At 43.0% G+C, this 20,603-nt stretch overlaps 1 protein-coding gene across 13 annotated transcripts in view; it reads right to left on the minus strand.

The window, feature by feature from the left end:
* HNRNPM (heterogeneous nuclear ribonucleoprotein M) overlaps positions 1-20,603 on the minus strand; it is a 45,476-nt gene that overhangs the window by 11,379 nt on the left and 13,494 nt on the right. For 3 of the 13 annotated variants that reach the window (XM_043466409.1, XM_043466419.1, XM_043466412.1), the window contains exons 3-14: positions 17,792-17,844; positions 16,891-16,898; positions 16,712-16,805; positions 15,445-15,636; positions 14,693-14,846; positions 13,482-13,531; positions 11,933-11,993; positions 9,636-9,737; positions 8,158-8,202; positions 7,620-7,697; positions 4,211-4,309; positions 909-962 (exon numbers count right to left, since the gene is read on the minus strand). In XM_043466409.1, the coding sequence (XP_043322344.1) occupies positions 909-962; positions 4,211-4,309; positions 7,620-7,697; positions 8,158-8,202; positions 9,636-9,737; positions 11,933-11,993; positions 13,482-13,531; positions 14,693-14,846; positions 15,445-15,636; positions 16,712-16,805; positions 16,891-16,898; positions 17,792-17,844 (990 nt within the window). The remainder of the gene's footprint in view (positions 1-908; positions 963-4,210; positions 4,310-7,619; positions 7,698-8,157; positions 8,203-9,635; positions 9,738-11,932; positions 11,994-13,481; positions 13,532-14,692; positions 14,847-15,444; positions 15,637-16,711; positions 16,806-16,890; positions 16,899-17,791; positions 17,845-20,603) is intronic. The other 10 variants (XM_043466410.1, XM_043466416.1, XM_043466417.1 and 7 more) reach the window with 10 other exon arrangements.

Below are 20,603 nucleotides of genomic sequence, written 5' to 3' on the forward strand. Positions count from 1 at the left end.
TAACTGACCAAGGCCACGACCTTGCACAAGTCATGCCATTTCTCGGTGACTCTTTCCTTCGCTGAGTAACAACACACCAAGTGGCAAAATATAAACATAATTTTAAGTATATTAAACTTTCAGAGCCAAAATATCTCAGAAACTATAAAAATGTAACAAGTCTAGAGAGGGTGGATAGCACACCCAAAAGATTATCAAAAATGAGTGTGACACTCCAGATGCCAAGAGCGGCTGAGAACTAGGAAGAAACAGTACCCACGTGGAATTCTAGAATCGGCCCACCACAGAGTAACTCCAGCAAGTGGAGTTAGCAAGGACATGCCAAGATGCTCAGAGCCATAAGGGGAAAAAAAAAAACAAACACTTTTTTTCTTTTCTGAAATAAGTGCATTTAGTTTTAGGTACCCGTCAAAATAGGTGTACTAATGGAAGAATGTATTTCAATTATAGCATTCATCACTGGGCAGTGAGATTTCAGGTATTTACATTCTTCATAATTTTCTGAATTTGAGTACGTGTATACAGTCCATTTGTTATGATTAGGTGGTGTACACTTTGATAATCAGGCAAGATATTTACTTCTAGCAATTTGCAATTTTACACCACTAGAAACAGAAAGCCCCCAAATCACATGGACATTCTGACAATGGCTAAAGTGTACGCATTAAGTCATTTACTTTACAGACCGCCAACCCTATGAGGTAGGTACCATGATAGCCCCATTTTACAGCATGAAAAACAGAGAAGTTCAGTAACTTGCCAAGTGTCACACAGCTAAGAGAAGGCAGAGCTGGTTCCCCACCCCAGGCAGTCTATTTTGAGCCCATGCTTTCAGCACTACACTCTACTACCCCCAGTAACACAAGCCTATTCTAAACATCAAAACATCAAAACTAAGCGTTTCCTACCTCCTCCCTGCTTTGCAATGATCTCTCCTCTCTTCAGGGCATTACTTAGGATTTCTAAGGAAATCAGGAAGAAAAAAAAATTAGCCAAATTCCTCTATGGAAATAGAAATTTATCACAGATTCCAGAGCAGGACTACTACTAATTAAAAAAGGAAAGGGGGAGGGATTGAGAAACACACACACAGACAAGGTCATTTTACTGGGAAGCTGTAAGAGTCCTGACGATGGGTCATGATGGCAGGGCCCATGGAGCTCCAGGCCCAGGCCCGGTCGGGAGGGCCTCTGGAAAGGCACCCATGAACTGAACTTGGAAAGTCACAGCAGGAATGGGGGTACCAGCAGCCCAGTTTTCTAAAGCCGGTCCAGACCCTCAGTACTTGCAGATTGAAGAGCGCATTCACCCGCCCATTGCCAGTCAACCCCTCACAGGTACCCTTCAACAAACTGCTGTAGCTACACTGAGAGTCCAAAGCATAAAAACCAGCAGTAACCGTGTGCAGCGGTGGAAGTTCGTCCCAGTCCACACGCCAGGCCAGGCCAGGCGGTAGCCAACTGAACCCACCAGCCCTGTGTGGAGGGAACTACATGTGATGGCGACCAAGTGACAGACGCCGCCGCAGGCGAACAAACCCCAATACGCTCAGCTGTCCAAAACAGCAATACTGCTGCTTGCTTGCTGGCAGTTCAGAAAAACCTATTTTAAGCTAGTTAGCGTTTCAGTTTCTTCTGGGTCTTTCATTATGTAAGAGAGACCTGTCCCCACCCTCTCGCTGGTCTTGAAGAGTGCTAAGCAACATGGACAACAGCCACAGAGCACATCTCATACTGTGACCATGACCACGAGGAGACTGAACCCTTTGCCCTGCAGCTGTTGCAAGTGTTACAATTACCTGCTAAAGGAAGGGGGTGGGAAGGTACACCAAGAAACGGACCTCCCACCTGCAAGCAAGACCAGGGATTACTCTTGCATGACGCCTGGGAGCCTGCTCTGCATGCCCAGGCCTGTGGTATAGTTCCTATAACAGTACATGGAGCAAACCATTCCCTGCAAAAGACTTCGCAATCGGCCCACTACTGATTAGAAGAGAAAGACCGAATTATTTTCACAAAGGGCATTCACAGGCCTCTCTGCTCTGACTCTCAATTTTAATCTGTTCTTCCCATACAGGGTAGACCAACACCTCCAGCCCTCTCTGTGGGCATGGACCCTTCTACCATGCTGAAACCCAGCCCTCCAGCATGCCCTGCAGTTCCTGCACCCCTACTAGAGTGGTGCTTTTACAAATCCTAATACAGAGAAAACAAGAGCCTTTGTGTGGTGCTCACATGGTTGCCAAGAGCCCAAGGAGCCAGCATCTCCACGGCTCCCTCAATTAGGTCACTTCTCCGAGCTGACCTGTGGCGCTGCCCCAAGCCACTCTCAGCATTACCCCTAGGTGACAGCACACCCTTCAAGGTCAAGGATCCATCTACATCCCTATAGTACCAAGTACAGCTGTCTGCACAGAGAGGTAGAGATCTACTGCCTTGACAGGAAGGAAGGGACACCAAATGGCACACCAAAATGACCTGTCGAGTAAGCCACACAGAAATAAAAGGTCAGGAACTGAATCTGAAAAACAACCCAGGCAACTCCTCTGAAACCTGACTTCAAAATTTGATTTGTTACAAAGACCGTTTTTCTAACTTGGGTCTGATCCTAAGAAGCTAGAGAACAAAAGCGCTTTACTGTTGCCATGGCCACTGTGGGAAGCCTCAGGACAAACAGGACATGGTCTCAATCAGAGAGAAGGCCCAGAGGAGCAGGAGAGAACGAGGTCGGCAGTGGCCGTTCTGTGTTCCAGTCGGGAGAGGACAAGTTTCCTGGCACCACACGAGACGACCTCAGCAGGTCATCTGCTTCCTGGGCCACCACAGGACCTGGGGCAAAGCCGACAGCCTCGTCAGAGCTGAGAGGTACCCAGAGCAACAAAGGATCAAGGCTCAAGAGGAGGAGAAAGTGCCTGAGGGAGCAAAGTCATGTGCCATTTTGTTCTCATCTACAAATTAGTATTTGCAGTCAAACGACAGTAACTTATTTTTTTAATATCCCACCATTCCAAGACACAAAAACAAAGACAGTTACGGCAACAAGAAACTTGTAACTGACCTAATCACATATGCCCAAATTCTAAAGCTCTGGGATAATCGAAAATAAAGCAACGGTCATAACAAGCAAGCCAGGAAAAAGTCTTGACTACCAGTCAGTGTCGACAAAAGAAAAGCCACTCAACTTTCCTAACCACCGATAGGGGGGTAATGAACCAAAGGTCAACTGGCTACTCTGAAAGAAACAGTTTTTAATAATTTCTGATTTTCATGAAGTAAACACAGAAGACTGGGTTCCCGGAGATAAGCTTCAGAATGCTGAACCCTGTCTCACTGACGACAAGTTTTCTAGGGCCTTCATAAAATCTAAGAATACAGCTTAGCTCACACAAACTAGACATAAAGAGCTTACAATTCTCACACCTAACCCCAGGTGTCCCACAGAGACAGAGGCTGAGCACTCTTTGAGGCTAGCACCTAGCAGCCACCTATCTGCTCAGGATGAGATGCCAGTGAAGATGGGGGAAGGGGACATGTGTGTGGGGGAGTGTTATCCACGCTCTAAATCTCCTCTGAGAGAAACAAAATCTAGAGCCCATGAATAGCCAATCTCTTTGTTCCACACTAATTAACAGAGGAGAATTAGGCTGACAGATTCTCAGAAACATCTAAACTCAAAACAGGGGAAGCCAACTATGGAAAAGTAAAGAATATACTGCTCTGCAAACTAACCAAAACTACATTTAGATGAACCCAATACGCAAAGCCTTCCAACATTAGGAAACTTCCCTGGTTCACCAAGGGCTGTTTCACATGCAAGAGCAAGCACACCCTCATTCAACTGGAACCCTATAGGCCACTGGACTAAGGATACTCATACCTGCCCCCCGCCCCCCGCGCTGAGCCTTGACAATCTTCCCCATGACTAGAGAGCCACAACCTCACATAAACACAGCAGTCTTAAATCCACAGCAAGAAAACACCTTATACCAATGTGAAAAAAGTAGCCATTGAAAAGACTAAAAGAATAGTGCTGCTGCTATCAATAAAAAATTCAAAGACCAAAAAGTTTGTATCAGGTCTATAAAACATACAATTTTTTAAAAGCCTTCAGAAAAATAGCTGACTTTGCCTAAGAACCTCCCAACATCAGGGTGAGCCTGCACCCCTGGGGGGTTGACCCTGACCACATGGGGTCCATGGGGCCTTCTTACCCATTCCTCTGCCAAGGGGCTCTCCAAAGCTTCGAGACATTCCCATCTGCTTTCTGGCAAAGTCTCTCTCAAATCCTCCACCCATGCCACGCTCCATCTCTGTGGAAAAAAACATTACCCTCGGCCTTTCCAGGAATGCCATTATGTTTTAGACATTAAACCCAAAAACTATAGATACACAACAACTACCAGCAAGTCAGCACGTTTAGCTCTCTACAGGAAACCAGTATTCATCCTCTATTCCTTAAAAAAGCAAGTCACCACAAATGAATCCCTGAAAATACCCTACCTTTAGTCCACTGAGAAGGACTTACTTCCACTTACATCACAGTCACACAGAGGGTGCACCTAGGACCGGCTCCTGCAGTAGCTGGCGTGGGAATGCTGCAGGAGAGCCTGCCCAGGTCACACACAGCAGCAGCAGCAGCTACCAGCTCTGGGGCACCCCCCCGTGCCTGCCTGGCCCAGGGCCTTTACATGTGCTATGATTTCATGGACTCCTCACAATCAGCCTGCACACTTGCATCAACCTCCACCACTACTGGTCCCAAACTGAGGCTCAATGACTGAGAAACTCGACTGATGTCACATGCTCCATAAGGAGGGAGGCAAAGGCTGGAACCTAAATCCAACACAGAAGTCCACGGTCCAGTCACCAGCACAACCACCAGAACAGAAAGATGCCTGTGGACAGACAACACAACTGCTCTTCCAGTAACTGGAGCAGTTTCATCTATATAATGGGGTTTGGGAACTTCATTCTTCTACACTGACTGCAGGAATACTTAGTATTTTTTCACAACGTCTTCTAGAAACAAAGGTCTCAGCTCCTGTGCGGGAAAAGCCCCGCCACAGCTGTCACCTGTTTGAGAAACCCTTTCAGGATTCCTGTCACTGGCTACTTCTTCCCTTGTATATTCCTCTAAAGCAAGACAGAGTGTCATCACACTGTCTCCTTTCCATATTGAAAGGTCCTTGGAAAATCTGGTTATTAATATGCTCCTGAGAAACGTCAGGTGTACAGGTGCTATAGAATGGATGCTTTTTATTGCACAATTACCAAAAATGCAGCTGGAGCCCCTATATTTTCAATGAAGCAAATGAATGCATTATGAATTTACAAACATAGAAGCAGGCCAGCATCATTAATTAATAAGATGCAGCAGGTAACAGCAGTGGACTTCAGTCACAATTTGAATCCACCCCACTAAGCGTTACAGGTTGGTGGCTCGCTATCTGCTGGAAATACATCTAACTCAGGCAAGCCTGTGTATGGTAGGCAGAAGAGAAATCCCAGAGTGGTAACGGATGGGAGCTCTGCCGTGCACCTTTAATCCTTATCATAAGCCGGGGAAGAAGGCAACATCCCCCAACAAAGAAGTCATATGCAGGCATTAACGTGTTGGCAAAGGCCTCAGAACTTATCCTCCCGACCGCCAGCAGACTGCAGAGCACAGGGAGCACTACACACTCCCATGTACGCCCCCCAACACAGAAAGGGGGGCAAGAGCCAGAGCAAGAACTTTCACTGTCAAACACTGCATCAAACCAAGCATTGCTTGGTGTGTGATGACCTTCCCATTTAAAAATTTCTGTATGTATCCTAAGATTTGACCTTCACTGGTTTGTTGACTGGCCCTGAAAATCTGATCTCTAACAGTATAATGTTGTCAGCACCCATGACTATAATGGGACGGCATCATGATCATCAACTAAACATTAAATTAAATCTGACACATCTTTATCAACTTCTCCAGTGACTGAAACCTTCCTTGGACCCAGTGCCCAAGGACTCTGAAGCCAATTCAACCTGAATCTCAAAACAGCTCCAATGCACAAAGCCTCCAACTCCCTGCTGCAGAGGATGGAGGAGGAGGACTCTGAGTATCTGGATCTGGGAACATCCAAGAACATAAAAGCAACAACACATCCTCCACTATGGCTCTTCAAGACACTCAGCACTTGGAACCTTGAATCACCAGGCTCACAAGCGTAACTGCTGAATTCCATCGGCCAGGTTACCCAAGACTTTGTCCCCATGGCTCAGCATAGGCCGACCCTTGTTTCCATCAACTTCTAAATCGTATCACTTCACTCCTCAGAGCAACAACCCAAATCTCCTTTTTAATGGTTCATCTACTCTGAGCAAATACTTATCAAGCCAGACTTCTCCAAGTCTTACTTTTTATTAAAAATCCCATGCACACATGAGCTAAAGACAACCTAAAAGTACACTGGAAACACAAACCTCTGTTCCTTCATTTCTTATTATTCTTCCTAAATCTTTTCATCTAAAACAAGGTACTCCATGAAGAAGAAGGGCAGCTTATTCAACAGGAATCTGTCTTTCCAGTTTGATAGTTACTATCTATCCTAGTGAGGTTCTCTCTTCCTCTATATAGTCTTCACATGGTATGTTACACAGACCAGCAAAGAAACATTTAAACCCAAATCCTTACATGTATACTAACTGAGTTAATTTGCTGTATAGCAGAAGTTAACAAAACATTGTAAATCAACTATAGTTCAGCTTTAAAAGTTTAAAAAAAAAAAAAAAACCCCACCAACAAAAAAACCTCCAGCCCCGAATTCTTAATAACTTCTCATTCCACAAAAGTTTGTAAAAGAGCAGCATTCCCACAGGTGTGGATCACAGAGGAGTTCAGAAAGACAGACTCTCAAAAGCAGCAAGATCTTCATGGCCCTCTATTAGCCCTATTTGGGGGAGGGGGAGGGTGGGAGGGAGTGGTGTCTATGTTGGAGACAATTCTAAAAGGCAGGATCTCAGATTAAGAGCCAAGCTCTGGAGTCAGACAGCCTGGGTCCACATTCCATCATTACTAGCCATGTGACCTTAGGCAAGTCACTCTGGGCCTCAATTTCCAATGAAATGGGGATAATAGTACCTACACATCATATGGTTCTTGCAAGGACTAAATGAAATAACAGTGTTTTCAATATACTTGACATAACTATGTCTCAGTTATTAAGATGGGAGGCCTATATGATTTAAACAGTAGTACACCAAATTTCACATGATTTAAACAAATGCTGCATCCACTCCCAATTTGCAGACATCAGAGCAGATGATCACGCCTCACCCAGTGCAGCACTCCAGGGGAGACAAGTGCTGGAGGCCACAGGAATGCTTTAAAGTTTTTAAAGTTTTATTGGACAATTACTGGGAAGATCTGAAACAGAAGACCTCAAGAGTTTAGTAACTAAGAGAATGAACACTTGCCTACCATTAAATCTAGCTTCTGGAAAACAAACTATTTAAGACAATTCAAAGTTATCAGATTCAGTACAAAAGTGGGAGGGTGAAATCACTTATTAAAAATCGGTCTGCTGCCTAAAGGTCACCTAGAACCAACAGCCAGCAAAGGGTAGGTAGGTACACAGCTCTTACCGTTTATTCTGCCCATGTTCATCCCAGATCCAAATCGACCCATGTTTTCCATACCACCACCAAAGGGTCCTTCCATGCCTGAAAGAGACATATTTGCATTTTAGCAGCAGCCCAACAAGGCTCAAAGTGAACAGGAAACGAAAATGTTTTCACAAATTTCACCCAGGGCATGTGCTGCCAGAAACTTACCAAGTCCTAAGGGCTTTTGGAGAAAAAAGGCTAGAGCCCTTACTTAAAAATCACTATCTTCAAAAGGCTGATCTGATCCAATCCAGTCAATGAACAGACAAGCAAAGAGAGACCCAGAGAGATGGAGTGACTTGCCCAAGGTCACAGAGCTAGTTAGTGAGAAAGCCAGAACCAAAAGCCAAGTCGTCCAATAGAAGGATCAATGGGTAAAAGTAATCTCTAGACTTAAACTGTTTGGAAACTGAAGTGAAAATTTCATGCAGGGCTTAAGAGAAAAGGAAAAGGGAAGAAAAGAGGGGGAACCATACCTAAAAGTAGTTACATTCATACTTCATTTGAGTTGTCTTACCTCCCATTTTATTTATTCCAAATCCTATGCCTTCCATTCCCATTCCTTAAAAAGAAAAAGTCAATGCAAACTAAAATTATGTCAAAGCCGTAATGTTTGAACTTAAAAAAGCACAAGAAATTCCAAACAGCAAAAAATATCCCTGACTCCAAATATATTTTAATTGTCAAGGGGGAAAAAAAAATGGGGTGGGGGCTCTTCCATTTCAACTAATTATAACTAGTACATTCCAAAAAAGCGACTTATGCCTTTAACTAAATAATCATCATGTGACTCAAAATTTGATAATGTTCACACAGTTTCATTAAATGACCAAATTAGACATGAAATGTTAAGTATTAGGAAGAGACTAAGGCACTTTTTAGAAGCTTACTTCAGGGAAGAGAAGTAGATTTAAAAATCTCCTTTAAAGGTAAAATTCTCTAAATAAAGAGCAGTTCCTAAAAACACTGAGGCTTCCCTCTCCTCAACCCCAGACTTTCCTCTGAGGTGTCAGGTCAGGGGATGTGGTGGTGTTCAGATCGGTAGAGCCACCTGAAACACTTTCGTCCGCCCCAGAGCTTAATCTGGGAGGGAGACAAAGGAAAAGCAGAACTGACAGTAGTAGGGTTGAGGGCATCCATCTTGCAATTCAAACAACTGCAAGCAAGACATAAGTCTGAGGTCATAAAAATGCAGTATATTTAAATGATATATGAATGCCTCATTGCACGAAAACACCGAAAAGTGAAGTTCAAAGTTCATTCTACATGTCAAAGCTTTTATTCGTTAGCTACTGCTTTTCTTCTTAGACAGGCCTAGGAGAGCTATGTAATCATGCGACGAGGCCCTCCATGTCTTTCTGCATCTGCCAATGGCCCTGCCTCGAGAAGCCCTGTAAACACCAGGTGACAGCCCACAGGCGTCTGGGAGATAGACGGTGGCAATGAGGTGGTCCCAAGATCAGGAATTTCTGTCACTAACTGATAGTGTGACCTTGAGCAAGACCATCTCTCTGGCTTGCCTCCTCTTTTCTAAAGGCTCAACTGAATATCTCAGCTCAGAAGGACTTGTGAGGATAAAATGCAAAGCACAATAGCTTTAGAAAGAAGTATTCACTTGGTAAAAATCCAAAATACTGCCTTAATCAAAATGCTAGTCGCTCAGTCATGTCTGACTCCTTGTGACCCTCCAGGCTCCTCTGTCCATGGAATTCTTTAGGCAAGAATACTGGAGTGGGTTGCCATTTCCTTCTCCAGGGACCTTCCCGACCCAGGGATTGAATCCATGTCTCCTGCATTGCAGGTGGATTCTTTACTGTCTGAGTCACCAGGGAAGCCCAGTTAAAATGAATCAAATAAGGAAGGAATTAATTTTATCCCAATATGAGCCTCATTCCACTTGAACTATTTAATCAATGTCCAATTATCCCAAAAATTAACTTAATAACTTTAACTTTCCCAGAAATCCCCAGTCAAGAGGCACACTGTACTTCTTACCTGCAGGTCCCAGGTTGCCCATTCCAATGCCTTTATTCAAATGGTTGGCATCAATAGGCTGCCCTCCTGGTCCTAACCCCATGCCAATACCACCAAGTCCATCTGAAAGGAAATGAGAAAGTCAGAGTATTGATTCTACTTCCTTAGGAAGCCCTGACCCTCAAAGTTAAAAAGAGCCTTTGTTTACTGCGTAGTAGCTGTCACACTCGCCCCACCACCCACCTGTACCACCAAATCCAGAGCCTAATCCATGATGCAACATTGGCGTATTTGGGAGCTCTCCCTTTAAAGGCATAAGCTCTCATAAAACATCAGGGACTAGAAGGTGTGATCTATATAAAATGAGCACAACTAAAAATCAGTTCATGAGAAAACTACATCGAAGAACTGTGAACAACCCACACAGTGACAAGCTGTGAGCACCTACTTGTTTCCCTGAATAGTGAGATGAGAAATGTTTAATCAGAAAAGGCAACTGGAGATCTCAGACAGCAAACAGCACAAATATGCCCAACCCTCATCTCTCAACCTGGTGACCCAAAGGACTTTTCTCCGGAAAAACAATGTTAAAACCAGCCAATTAACACACTGACCTTAGGCTATTCTCTGACTCTGCTGCAGGTGGTTTGAGTAATGAAGCTAGTGTATCCAAGGAACCCATCTACTACCCAGAAAGCTTCCTAAGCCAAGGATCGTACCCTACCCACAGAATACAGGCTGACCTCAAAGCAGCCAACAAGGCCTGAGAGTGTAAGATACTTGCAATGCTCTGGGTGATCATGGCTTGGAGGCTAAGACCAGGTGAGATTTTTTTTAATGGGAACAAAGTTCACTTAAAAAAAAAACACACCTGACACCAGTTCTCCAATTTTAATCTGATTAACATCCCTGTTCTGAAACTGCACATAAACAGCAGCAACAGCTCACCAAGGTTACTTACTCCCCAAAGCACTGAAGTCAACCCAAAGATTTTCTGGGGAAACCAAAAGCCACAGATAATGGGCTCCCTGGAGCCCAGGGTGCCAGTCTGGCTGCCAAGCAGCCCTTACCCCCTCCTCCAGGCACAAAGTCAACAAGAGCCAGCACCCTGTTCCTGGTAATCACCGCAGGAGACCACAGATGATGACAAGGACACGGGTCCATCTCGAAATAATGCTAACTTTCAACAGATAACCCATCTTATATTCGTGGAACCATGGACTTCCCCTCAAAAATCTGTCTCTACTATGCTTCTATAATCCTAAATTGCAAACAAGAATTAGTATGCTAGTCTAGGCTCCCATTCAATTCAACCTCTGAAGGCTAAGCATTAGGCATGAGCCACTGCTCCAGACAGGAAGCGGCCCTGGCTGGCCCTCCGAACACCTCCACCCCACAGCCTCACGTGAGGAAAAGTCCTCTCTCACAGACACCTGCTGGTCTTGCCCTCTCCCAACCCCCAGTGTGCCTCCCACAGGTCGTCCTGCCTGTACTGCTGATACACAGCCCCCCATGCTACCACAGCCCCTCCCCTCCACTGCCGGCTATGCTCAGGCTCCCTGCCCTTCTGTGGGCCTGCCCGGGACGACTTCACCATTACCCGCTCTTCCCACCTATGCCTTCCCTGCTCCAGGATGGACTTTCACCTGGATGTCACAAATAACCCTATATAAAAATTCTGACTGTTATACTTCACACACCATAATCTTCACCCTTTCTCCAGGACCTGGCAATCACAATCCACCTATGAACTCGCCTATTTGAGACATTTCCAATAGACAGAATCAAAGTTCATCCATACTGTAGCACATTACCAGTACTTCATTTCTTTTTTTATGGCTGACTAATAGTCCACTGTATAGATTTACCATGTTTTATTTACCCATTCATCAGCTGAAACCATGCAGTCATGAACATCTGTGTACAGGTTTCTGTGTTAGGTATAAGGTTTCAGCTCTCTTGTAGTGAACACCTAAGAGTGGGACTGCTGGGCCATATGGTAATAACCAATCTCTTCTGAACCCAAGCGCAAGCTGGCTTTCATTTTTTTTTTGCAGTTTGTTTCTTCCCAGCTACACCGTCTGTGTCCTGGGCAGCCTGCCTCACCGCAATGTAATCCTAACAACCCTTTCTACATTGTCTCTCTGCTCATTTTTTCACCCCGAAAAAATTTATAAGGAAAACAATCTTTTTGAATGTTTTGCTCAAGAACAGTCTAGATAACTGCAGACTGACAGCCCAAGTTCAAAGGTAATTGTAATTTTCTGGTTAGAATATATCAAATTCAAAATCGTAGCCATAATAATTGAGACACTTACGGGGAAGTTGTTGTGGACGCTCAGGAGGGAAAAAATCTCCCTTTGGTAAGGCCCTCTCATCCTGAAAGAGAGAGTGAATAAATCTCAGTATTCCCTGCAGCACTGCCAGCAACAGCAAAAGCTGAAAACAATTCCTATCAACAAAGGACGGATCAGAGACATGAAGATACACCCATGCCATGGAAGAACATGTCAAGTTTAAATAAAAAAATACGGGGGAAAAAAAAAAGAATATGGGAGAGTTGCGACCTTCGTGTAAAGGGGGAAAGATAAAAAATAAACGTTCACATCACTATGGGGGAAGAATGGGACCTGGACACAAAGTAAGAGAAAGACTCTCATGCTCAACTTTTCATGTGTTCTGACTTTTGAATCATATGAAAGTCGCTCAGTCATGTTTGACTCTTGGTGACCCCATGAACTGTCCATGGAATTCTCTAGGCCAGAACACTGGAGTGGGTAGCCTTTCCCTTCTCCAGGGGATCTTCCCAAGCCAGGGATCAAACCGAGGTCTCCCGCATTGCAGGCAGATTCTTTACCAACTGAGCCACAAGGGAAGCCTAAGAATACTGGAGCGGGTAGCCTATCCCCTCTCCAGCAGATCTTCCCAACCCAGGAATCGAACCAGGGTCTCCTGCATTGCAGGTGGATTCTTTACCAACTGAGCTATCAGGCAGATCACGTGAAGCAATTATCTATTCAAAAAGCTAAAGTGAACGCTTAAAGGAACGAAATAAATCCTTAGTAGGTTCTTCTATTTTCTTCCTGATCTTCAGTCCTAACTAGATGACCCTCAGCACGCTCCAGTCATGCCTGCGTTAATCATTAATACTGTTATCTTTGGCATCTTTGGCACAGCCACAGCTGGGCTAATGTTTATACTAAAATGCTCCAAAAGAACTTTAAAGGCCTTCTGAATCAGACTTCATTATGTTTACAACAGATAGGATGCTAACCAAATATACTTCAATACTCTGAAAATTGGAAATCTATGTATATAACCATTCTCTGAAACCAACAACTACTTGCTCAAGCAGGATACTCCAGCGACTCCTGATCATGCAAAGGAAAAAATATCTGAAGAACTGCATGAGCAAAAAGTTGTTATTTCTGTCATAAATTTGCTCAACATACTGCACACTTTGACTCAGACTGATCCATAAATAGAGCACAATGGCTATGTGCATGTACACTCAACAATCCCATGTTTCTGCTAACCTTATTTGAGTATACTAAAGAGAAAAAGATCCTCGGAATTCCCTGGTGGTCCAGTAGTTAAGAATCCACCTGCCAACACAGGGAACACGGATTCAATCCCTCATCCAGGAAGATTCCACATGCCACAGAGCAACTCAGCCCATGAACCACAACTAGTGAAGTCCATGTGCCCTAGAGCCTGTGCTACACAGTAAGAGAAGCCACTGCAATGAGAAGGCCTGTGCACCACAACTAGAGCGTAGCCCTCACTCCCAGCAACTAGAGAAAGTCAGAGTGCAGCAACAAAGATCCAGCACAACCAATAAATAAATAAAAGATCCTATTAACTTACCATTTTCACGTGCATTGGTCTGTCAAACAGCAGCTGGCCATTAAACATAGCTGATATTACAATTAAGGCTATTTCTTGCAATTCTAAAAACATGCATAGCAAGAGAGAAACACCCAAGAGAAAAACACTCCAACTGCTGCCACCAGTCCCTCTAGGTAGTAAATTTATGAGTAATTTTGATTCCTGCTTATACTTTTGAGTATTTGTTCCTACAGTAAGCATAAAAGCAGCAATAAACAAGGCTCAAGGGGGATAAAAGGAAACCTCTGCTTACTCCTTAGGTGTGTGATCTTCATTCATAAAGCCTTACACTTCTCACTAAACCATCCTCCTCTTAAAAAGCACTCACATCAGGGACTCCCTTCACCGTCCAACGGTTCAACTTCATGCTTCCAATGCAAAGGAAGCAGATTCGATCCCTGCTTAGCAAACTAAGATTCCATGTGCTACATGAACTCCCCCTTCCACCACTGCCGCCCCGCAAAAAAAAAAGGAGAAAAGCACTGACATCAGTTTTCCCAGTGTGTCCAACAGGCCTGGTGTTCTAGCATGTTTTGAAGTACCGTGTTTTCTGGGTAATATACTCAGTGACAATCTTACCGGAGTTTAAGATCAGTGTTCATGTGTGGTATTCTCTCTGAGGTCACTCTAGAGTGAGCGGCCTAGGGTCAGAGAGATGCTTCTTCCAGAATGTCAATCCACTGGAGAAGACAGGCCCTGTAAGGATTTACCTCTCCCTTCAAATTAGACCCTCTAAAAAAAATAAACCCTGGAGACCACCCATTGACATGTGCCCATTTTCGAACCATCTCTTCTCTCTACACAGTATTGGACTCCCGTAGTAATGTCCACAGTAATGTATTCTCTCTAGTCACGTGTGCATACACGTTCACTTATGTCTGACTCTTTGCGACACCAAGGACTGTAGCCCTTTAGGCTCCCCTGTCCATGGGATTTTCCAGGCAAGAATACTGGAGTGGCTTGCTATTGCCTCCTCCAGGGGGTCTTCCTGACCCAAGAATCATACCCATATCTCTTGCATCTCCTGCATTGGCAGGTGATTCTTTACCCCTAGCGCCACCTGAGGATACTCCAGTAACATAGAAAATGCTAATACACAAAATTACCACTTCTCCACACAAACCTGCATTACTAATACAACATTTAAGCCAAACTAAATTCACTAAGTTGAATTCCAAAAAAAAGGATACATATAGCTTGCACGGCTTCAATGGACTGTTCAAAAGTAACAGTGCCTATTCCACGACTTTTTCCGTCTTTATCCTCAAGAATGTCTGCTCGGACCACCACACCAGCCATACTAAAAACTTCCTTCAGTTTCTTCCAGCCAACTTTATAATCCAGCTAATCAAGAGAAGAGAGAGGAAAATCTCACTGTAAACATTTTTACTACATGAATGTGACATGCTTTGGGTAGAAAACAAGCATTAGAAAATGTTACAAAAATAATGCCATAAGCCTTAACTACTATTTACTGTCTCTTTTCTCTGAAGTAACAATTTAAGTCACCTCATTCCTTTCAAATTTAATGCTTATTTTGTGACTACTAAAAAACTTTTGCTCCCCATTTAAGGTTACCATCATCCTCCCCAATTCACTTTTATTCTTAAAAAAAAAAAAAATTCCCTTTGCAAATGACAAAGGTTTATTACCATACACCCAGACATAACAAGAAAGGAACATCAATATACAACCTCTGTTCATATACTTCACCCCACACATACTCTTACAAATAAGAGCAAAACTCAGTAAACATGACCCAACAGGACCATGGGTCAAGCCTGTGTGACTTTGCGACTACTGTGGTCATTAGGGGACAAAGCCCATAACCCTCCTTTAGCTTTTTCTCCCCCCTCAAATGTCAGAGCTACCATTTTAACTCATTGACAAGACCATCTAAGGCAGTGTAAAACTTTTTGAAATAATGCGTCCATTTACTTACATTTGCTACAAATACTGTGCTTCCAAGTCTTCCAGCCTGTAATGCATGGATAATCTCATTTGGGATGTTAGGATTATTTAGGATACTGGGTGGGATATTAATCATTCCTGGGCCACCTGGTCCCATACCCATCCCACCAGTCGTAGCCATCACCTTTTGCATTGCTCTCCTGGCATGTTCACCATCAGGATCCTAAAACAAGTACAAAAGGGTTACATTTAACTGACCCAGTGACAATGAAAACCATGCTCCCACAGTTAAGTGATGTTCCTAAAATTTCAGAGATTGAGAGGCTGTTTAGAAACCATTTCTCAAAATCTGTAACAAGAAATTCAAATGAACTAAAATCAAACTGCCAGGCCAGGAACAATTCCAGCCAAAAGAATGAGGAAGAAAGGAAGGGTATAAAATTTAGCTCTCAATTTGAACTAAGAAAAAAACAAAAGGTAAAGTACTGGATGAAATGATTAGTTAGAACTTCCAGGCTGAAATAAGATCTTCATGGGCTTGGTATAGTTGAATTCTCACTAATCCAATGGGGTTTCATAATTTGTGCAAACCCCATCGGTGATTTCCCAAAAGTTTGAAAACACAGCTCTGAATCACCAAGGTTACTTCATCCTTCAAGAGTTCAGGCATTTGACTCAGGTGTCATGTGTGGAAAGGTTCACGACTTTCTGGTGTTTATCCTTGAATTCTGCCCCTTTGTGTGCCACCTTCACTGAGAGAGCACTTAAGTCCTACCACGCTTCCTCTCTGGGCTCTGTGCACTTACTGACCTTCCTTCAAGAGTAGGAGGTAAAAGTAAGTCAAGGAAGGATTGAACTAACAGAAAACCTCCCACTTCCGTTCAGGGACAGAAGACGCCTGATTTGGATTAGCTACGAAAAAGGACTCAAACTCATTTAACAAAAAAAAGATGAGGATTCAGACTGAGTAAAACTGTACATGTAGAATACCCTAAAAACAAACACACACACAGTAGAAAACCATGGGCTCAGTCTGAGTGGCCAAACCAAGGCAGTCTGGCCTAAGAAAAACCACAGGTGTCAGGAAGGCAGCAGGCAGTGGGGCTCAAGATGTGTTCAGCCACTATCCCAAAGTTCTTATGTGAAAGACTGCTGAAGCCTGCAACCGACCCTCCTCTTTAACAACAACAGGACGTCTGCTCCGTAAAATGTCACCAAGGACTATGTTTGTCTTTTCCTATCTCCAAACAGGGACAACTCGACAACTACAGACGGTATCCAGTGTTTCATGAGCTTACTTCTTTGACTTTCAGTGGTCTTCCACTCAGACTATGCTTGTTTAGAACTTCAGCAGCTTTTTTCATGCTCTCTTCCATCTTGAATTCAACAACACTATGAAGAGTCAAAAGGAAATGAGTGAAACCAGTCCTACAACTGAGAAGGTTCAATTGCCAATAAGTAATGAGACAATACTTACGCACATCCCTTTGGAAGAAGCCACAGACCAGTCAGAAGAGCAAGGGGGGAAAAAAGAAAAAAAAAAAGTAAATTTCAGTGACAGTTATAAATTAAAAATATGATTTCTGTAACAGTTTTTAAATTAACCCTTCTAAGGGGAAGCTGACAGAGTGTCTTGCCTGGCCTTCCTTATTAAGAGCTCCACTCCTAGCGTCTCCTCTTCACATTACCAGCTTTTGCACTAGTGCTGCTGAAGTTATAATGAGCAGACCTAAATTCAGGTTCTCCAAGAAATCACACAAACTTTAGATCTGCTTCCCTCGGTACTCAATCAATTCCTTGTCATACTCCTCCTTAAATCCATCCCTTCCATAAATTAAGCTCATCCTTTTGATTATTCTAAGCCATTCTATTGCACGACAGAAAATAGTTAATTTTCTCTTTAAACAAGGCCAATTTTAAACGTTCACGTTTTAGTATTTGTTTTACAATTTACTGGCACAAAGGCAACTTTTCAGAATCTTTGGTTCACACAACTTTCAAATTCAGCAAACAACCAAAAGTAACATTTTCTAGACAAGAACACACGTTTTACATTAATATACCACCGCTAAAATTCCATGCATAATTCACACACAGCCAATTCCTCTGTTAACAAAGAGACAATGCTGCTCTTGGTCCCCAGTTATCCAAATTGGGCATCCAAACAGAATACCAAGAAGCTCGTTGGCCAGCCATTTGGAAAAGCGGGACTCCAGTTGGCAAACCCCCTCCCACCCCACTCGGATGTTTGGCAAACCAAACATAGCTACTGTAACATGAGCACTCACTGCCTTCCTGATTTCATTCGATTCCACGCCACCATACAGTTACATTTTTCATGTAGTAAATCCACAGAAGAAATTCTCTCAGACACTTACCCTTGACTTTCCTTCAGCGTCCATTAAGAGCTCCACGTATGTTACCTCACCAACTACAAATCAGTTTCCAGACGACACATAAACCAAGGGAGAAAAGCCAAGAAAACAATGGGAATTTAGAACAATCATCAGCAACCTTGTATGGAGCCTCTGCCTTATAAGAAAGCCCAGAAACACTCCATGTTCTCTAAACCGCCACACTAGGCATTACAGGTGTGCAGTAAAAGTAGGTGAAACTTGTTAACAATATGTCCTTGATTTTCCTCCCACCTCAAACAAGCTATTTCCCTGTCTGAAATGCTCGTTCATGACTAGAGGCAATCCAAATCTACAGGAAAGAAGTCTGCAAGATTCACTTTTGGGGGGAAGGGAGGAACAGTTTTACACATACACTGACTGCTGGAAGCAGGTAAACAGCACACTAAATGCAATGCCACTGAACTGAGCTCAACTGTTCACTACAAAGATGTGTACATGAATATGCTCAAAAGGCGCACACACGGCGTGGCTGGCTACATGGGTGTGCAACCTGTCCAATCGCATCGGGCTCTGCTGAGGGCCATGTACTTAGTTAACGCTCTGCTGCTATCTTGAAATGCTCAGTCATTTTTAAATAAGGGGCCCGGTGCTTTCATGTTGCACTGGACCCCACAAATTCTGTGGCTGATTTCTGCACACAGCACTAGGCTTCACAACTATCACAAGCAGGATGTATAACTATCCATCACAAAATCAGAGCAGTATCTGGATTCTTTTCAATGAATTAAGCCAGGCTTTATTCTTACTGCTCTCTCAACCTTCTCACTACAGCATACAGATAAATGCAAACTTAGCGCTCAGTTGGTACCTCAAGAGCTACATAGACTCACTTAGGAGGCTACTTCACACAAAGGGGAAAAAAACAAACATTTCCAAAGAACCCACAGATTTTCCTCCAGGTTTGGATTGCCAATTCATGACCACCACAACCAGATGTTAGAACCCACCAAGACAACCACCAAAATGGCTGCTGAACTTGAAGATGGCACAAACACACCAAAAAAGCCCAGAAATTTTAGTGTTAACTTGGAGGAAACAACAGCTAAGCAGACTCTCCGAAGTCAAGAAAAGGGTTTTTGTTCTAAGAAATGTTTTTTTCATTTTCAGGATTATTCTTTATAATGATAAAGCCTCCTCTCATTCAATTTTCAATTTGGTTTAGCAGTACAATTTGGTTTACCAGTACAAAAATAAACCTCTTAATGGCCCCAAGTCTTGCCTAGCCTATTCCTTTATTCAAAGGATATTAAAATTATAAGGATTTTAAAATTAATATACCACAAAAAGACTGAAGTGCAAAGTAAGATTAATTTTTTTTAAATTTGAAGAGCATACTTATTAGTAATATATTTGCATGGCAGTGGACAGGAAGAAGGTCAAGTATTCAAAGTTTAAATCTATAGCCTCACCTCCCTTGTCCTTTCCTGAAATATTACAGACTACACCAGCACTTTGCACAAAACAGGAAGGAAAATCGGTGCAAAGAAAAGAAATTAGGATTATTTCTACAGAAAAAATTAGGAGGAACTAGTTTAACTTTTGTAGTATGCACAACTGAAAAATGATCACAGCCAAGGAATAGTCATACAAACTGGCTTTCTGTCATCCTTACAAAAGTAAAGCAAGTCCAAAAATGCTGTGGTCATTCTTGAGGCCATGTTAAAAGCCATTTATTTCAACAGCAGCAGCCATTTGAGGACCAACAGCCCTTGACTCCACATTGATGAAAATGCCAAGTTGTATCAAGACAGTGAAGAGACCCCCAATCTCAAGTTAACCTCCTAGAGCTGAGACTACTACCTAATAACCTTAAAAATAAATTTAAAAATCACAGTATCTAACTCTGACAGCTGTAACCATGTTGTCAGAATTCAAATACTGTTGCATTTTTAGAAGTTTCTAGTTTGTGCCTATAAAGACACTGATTTATCAAAAAGTTGTCACTGCAACCCAGAAACCAAACAAGTCTAAACCAAACCTTTTTCCATGATCATAACCATTTTAACCAAAAGCCAGGTTTAGAAATTAGGACTTTGTCTACTTAACATTCTAGAGACAGCACAAATCCAACTTCAATCCTCTCTACCAATAACTCTGCTTAAAGGGTTCTCTCTTCCCCAAAAGGTACAGTTGTTTATTAAAAATTATATTTAAAAGACCTCCCCATCCTCAGTTTAGCTATAGGTTAGGCAAGTTTTGCAGTTCTACCATGAGTAGTGCTGTTCCCGAGTATCATCAATAACAACCATGCTCCTCATAAATTGTAATTTTCTGATCTCTACCCTGAGAGACCACATCAATTCCAAGGCATAAGCAAACTACTGTTACAGAATCCGCAACAGTTGCCAATTCATACTTCTCTACAGGAAGATGGTAACAAAACCTTAAAGAAGGTCCCCTCTCCTTTAGTTTGACATGATTAAAGCAAAGGCCTGCTAAGTAGTCAGTGCAACTATCAACACTCTGCCGGCAAAACGTGTCAACTCTTCACAGTCTGGCCACACTCAGTGAGACGAAGTGTAAAACAACCAATCACCCAAGCAGAGAAGTTAAGGCCGTGAGGCAGAGTTAACAAACCAGCAGTTTCAAGTCTCGTAGACAGAGAACCTGCAGGTATTAACAGAAAAGACTGCTGCTCCTCTTGCTCCTGATCATGGATGGAACAACCCATGGAATCCCAAGAGCAGGCTGCTAAAACAAATTCTACTGCAGCTTTAAACATCAAAGTTTCTGAATGAAAAAAACGAAGTCTTTGAAAAATTGAATGCCAAAT

The sequence above is a fragment of the Cervus canadensis genome, chromosome 4 (genome assembly GCF_019320065.1).
Source record: "Cervus canadensis isolate Bull #8, Minnesota chromosome 4, ASM1932006v1, whole genome shotgun sequence".
NCBI classification, from domain to species: Eukaryota; Metazoa; Chordata; class Mammalia; order Artiodactyla; family Cervidae; genus Cervus; species Cervus canadensis.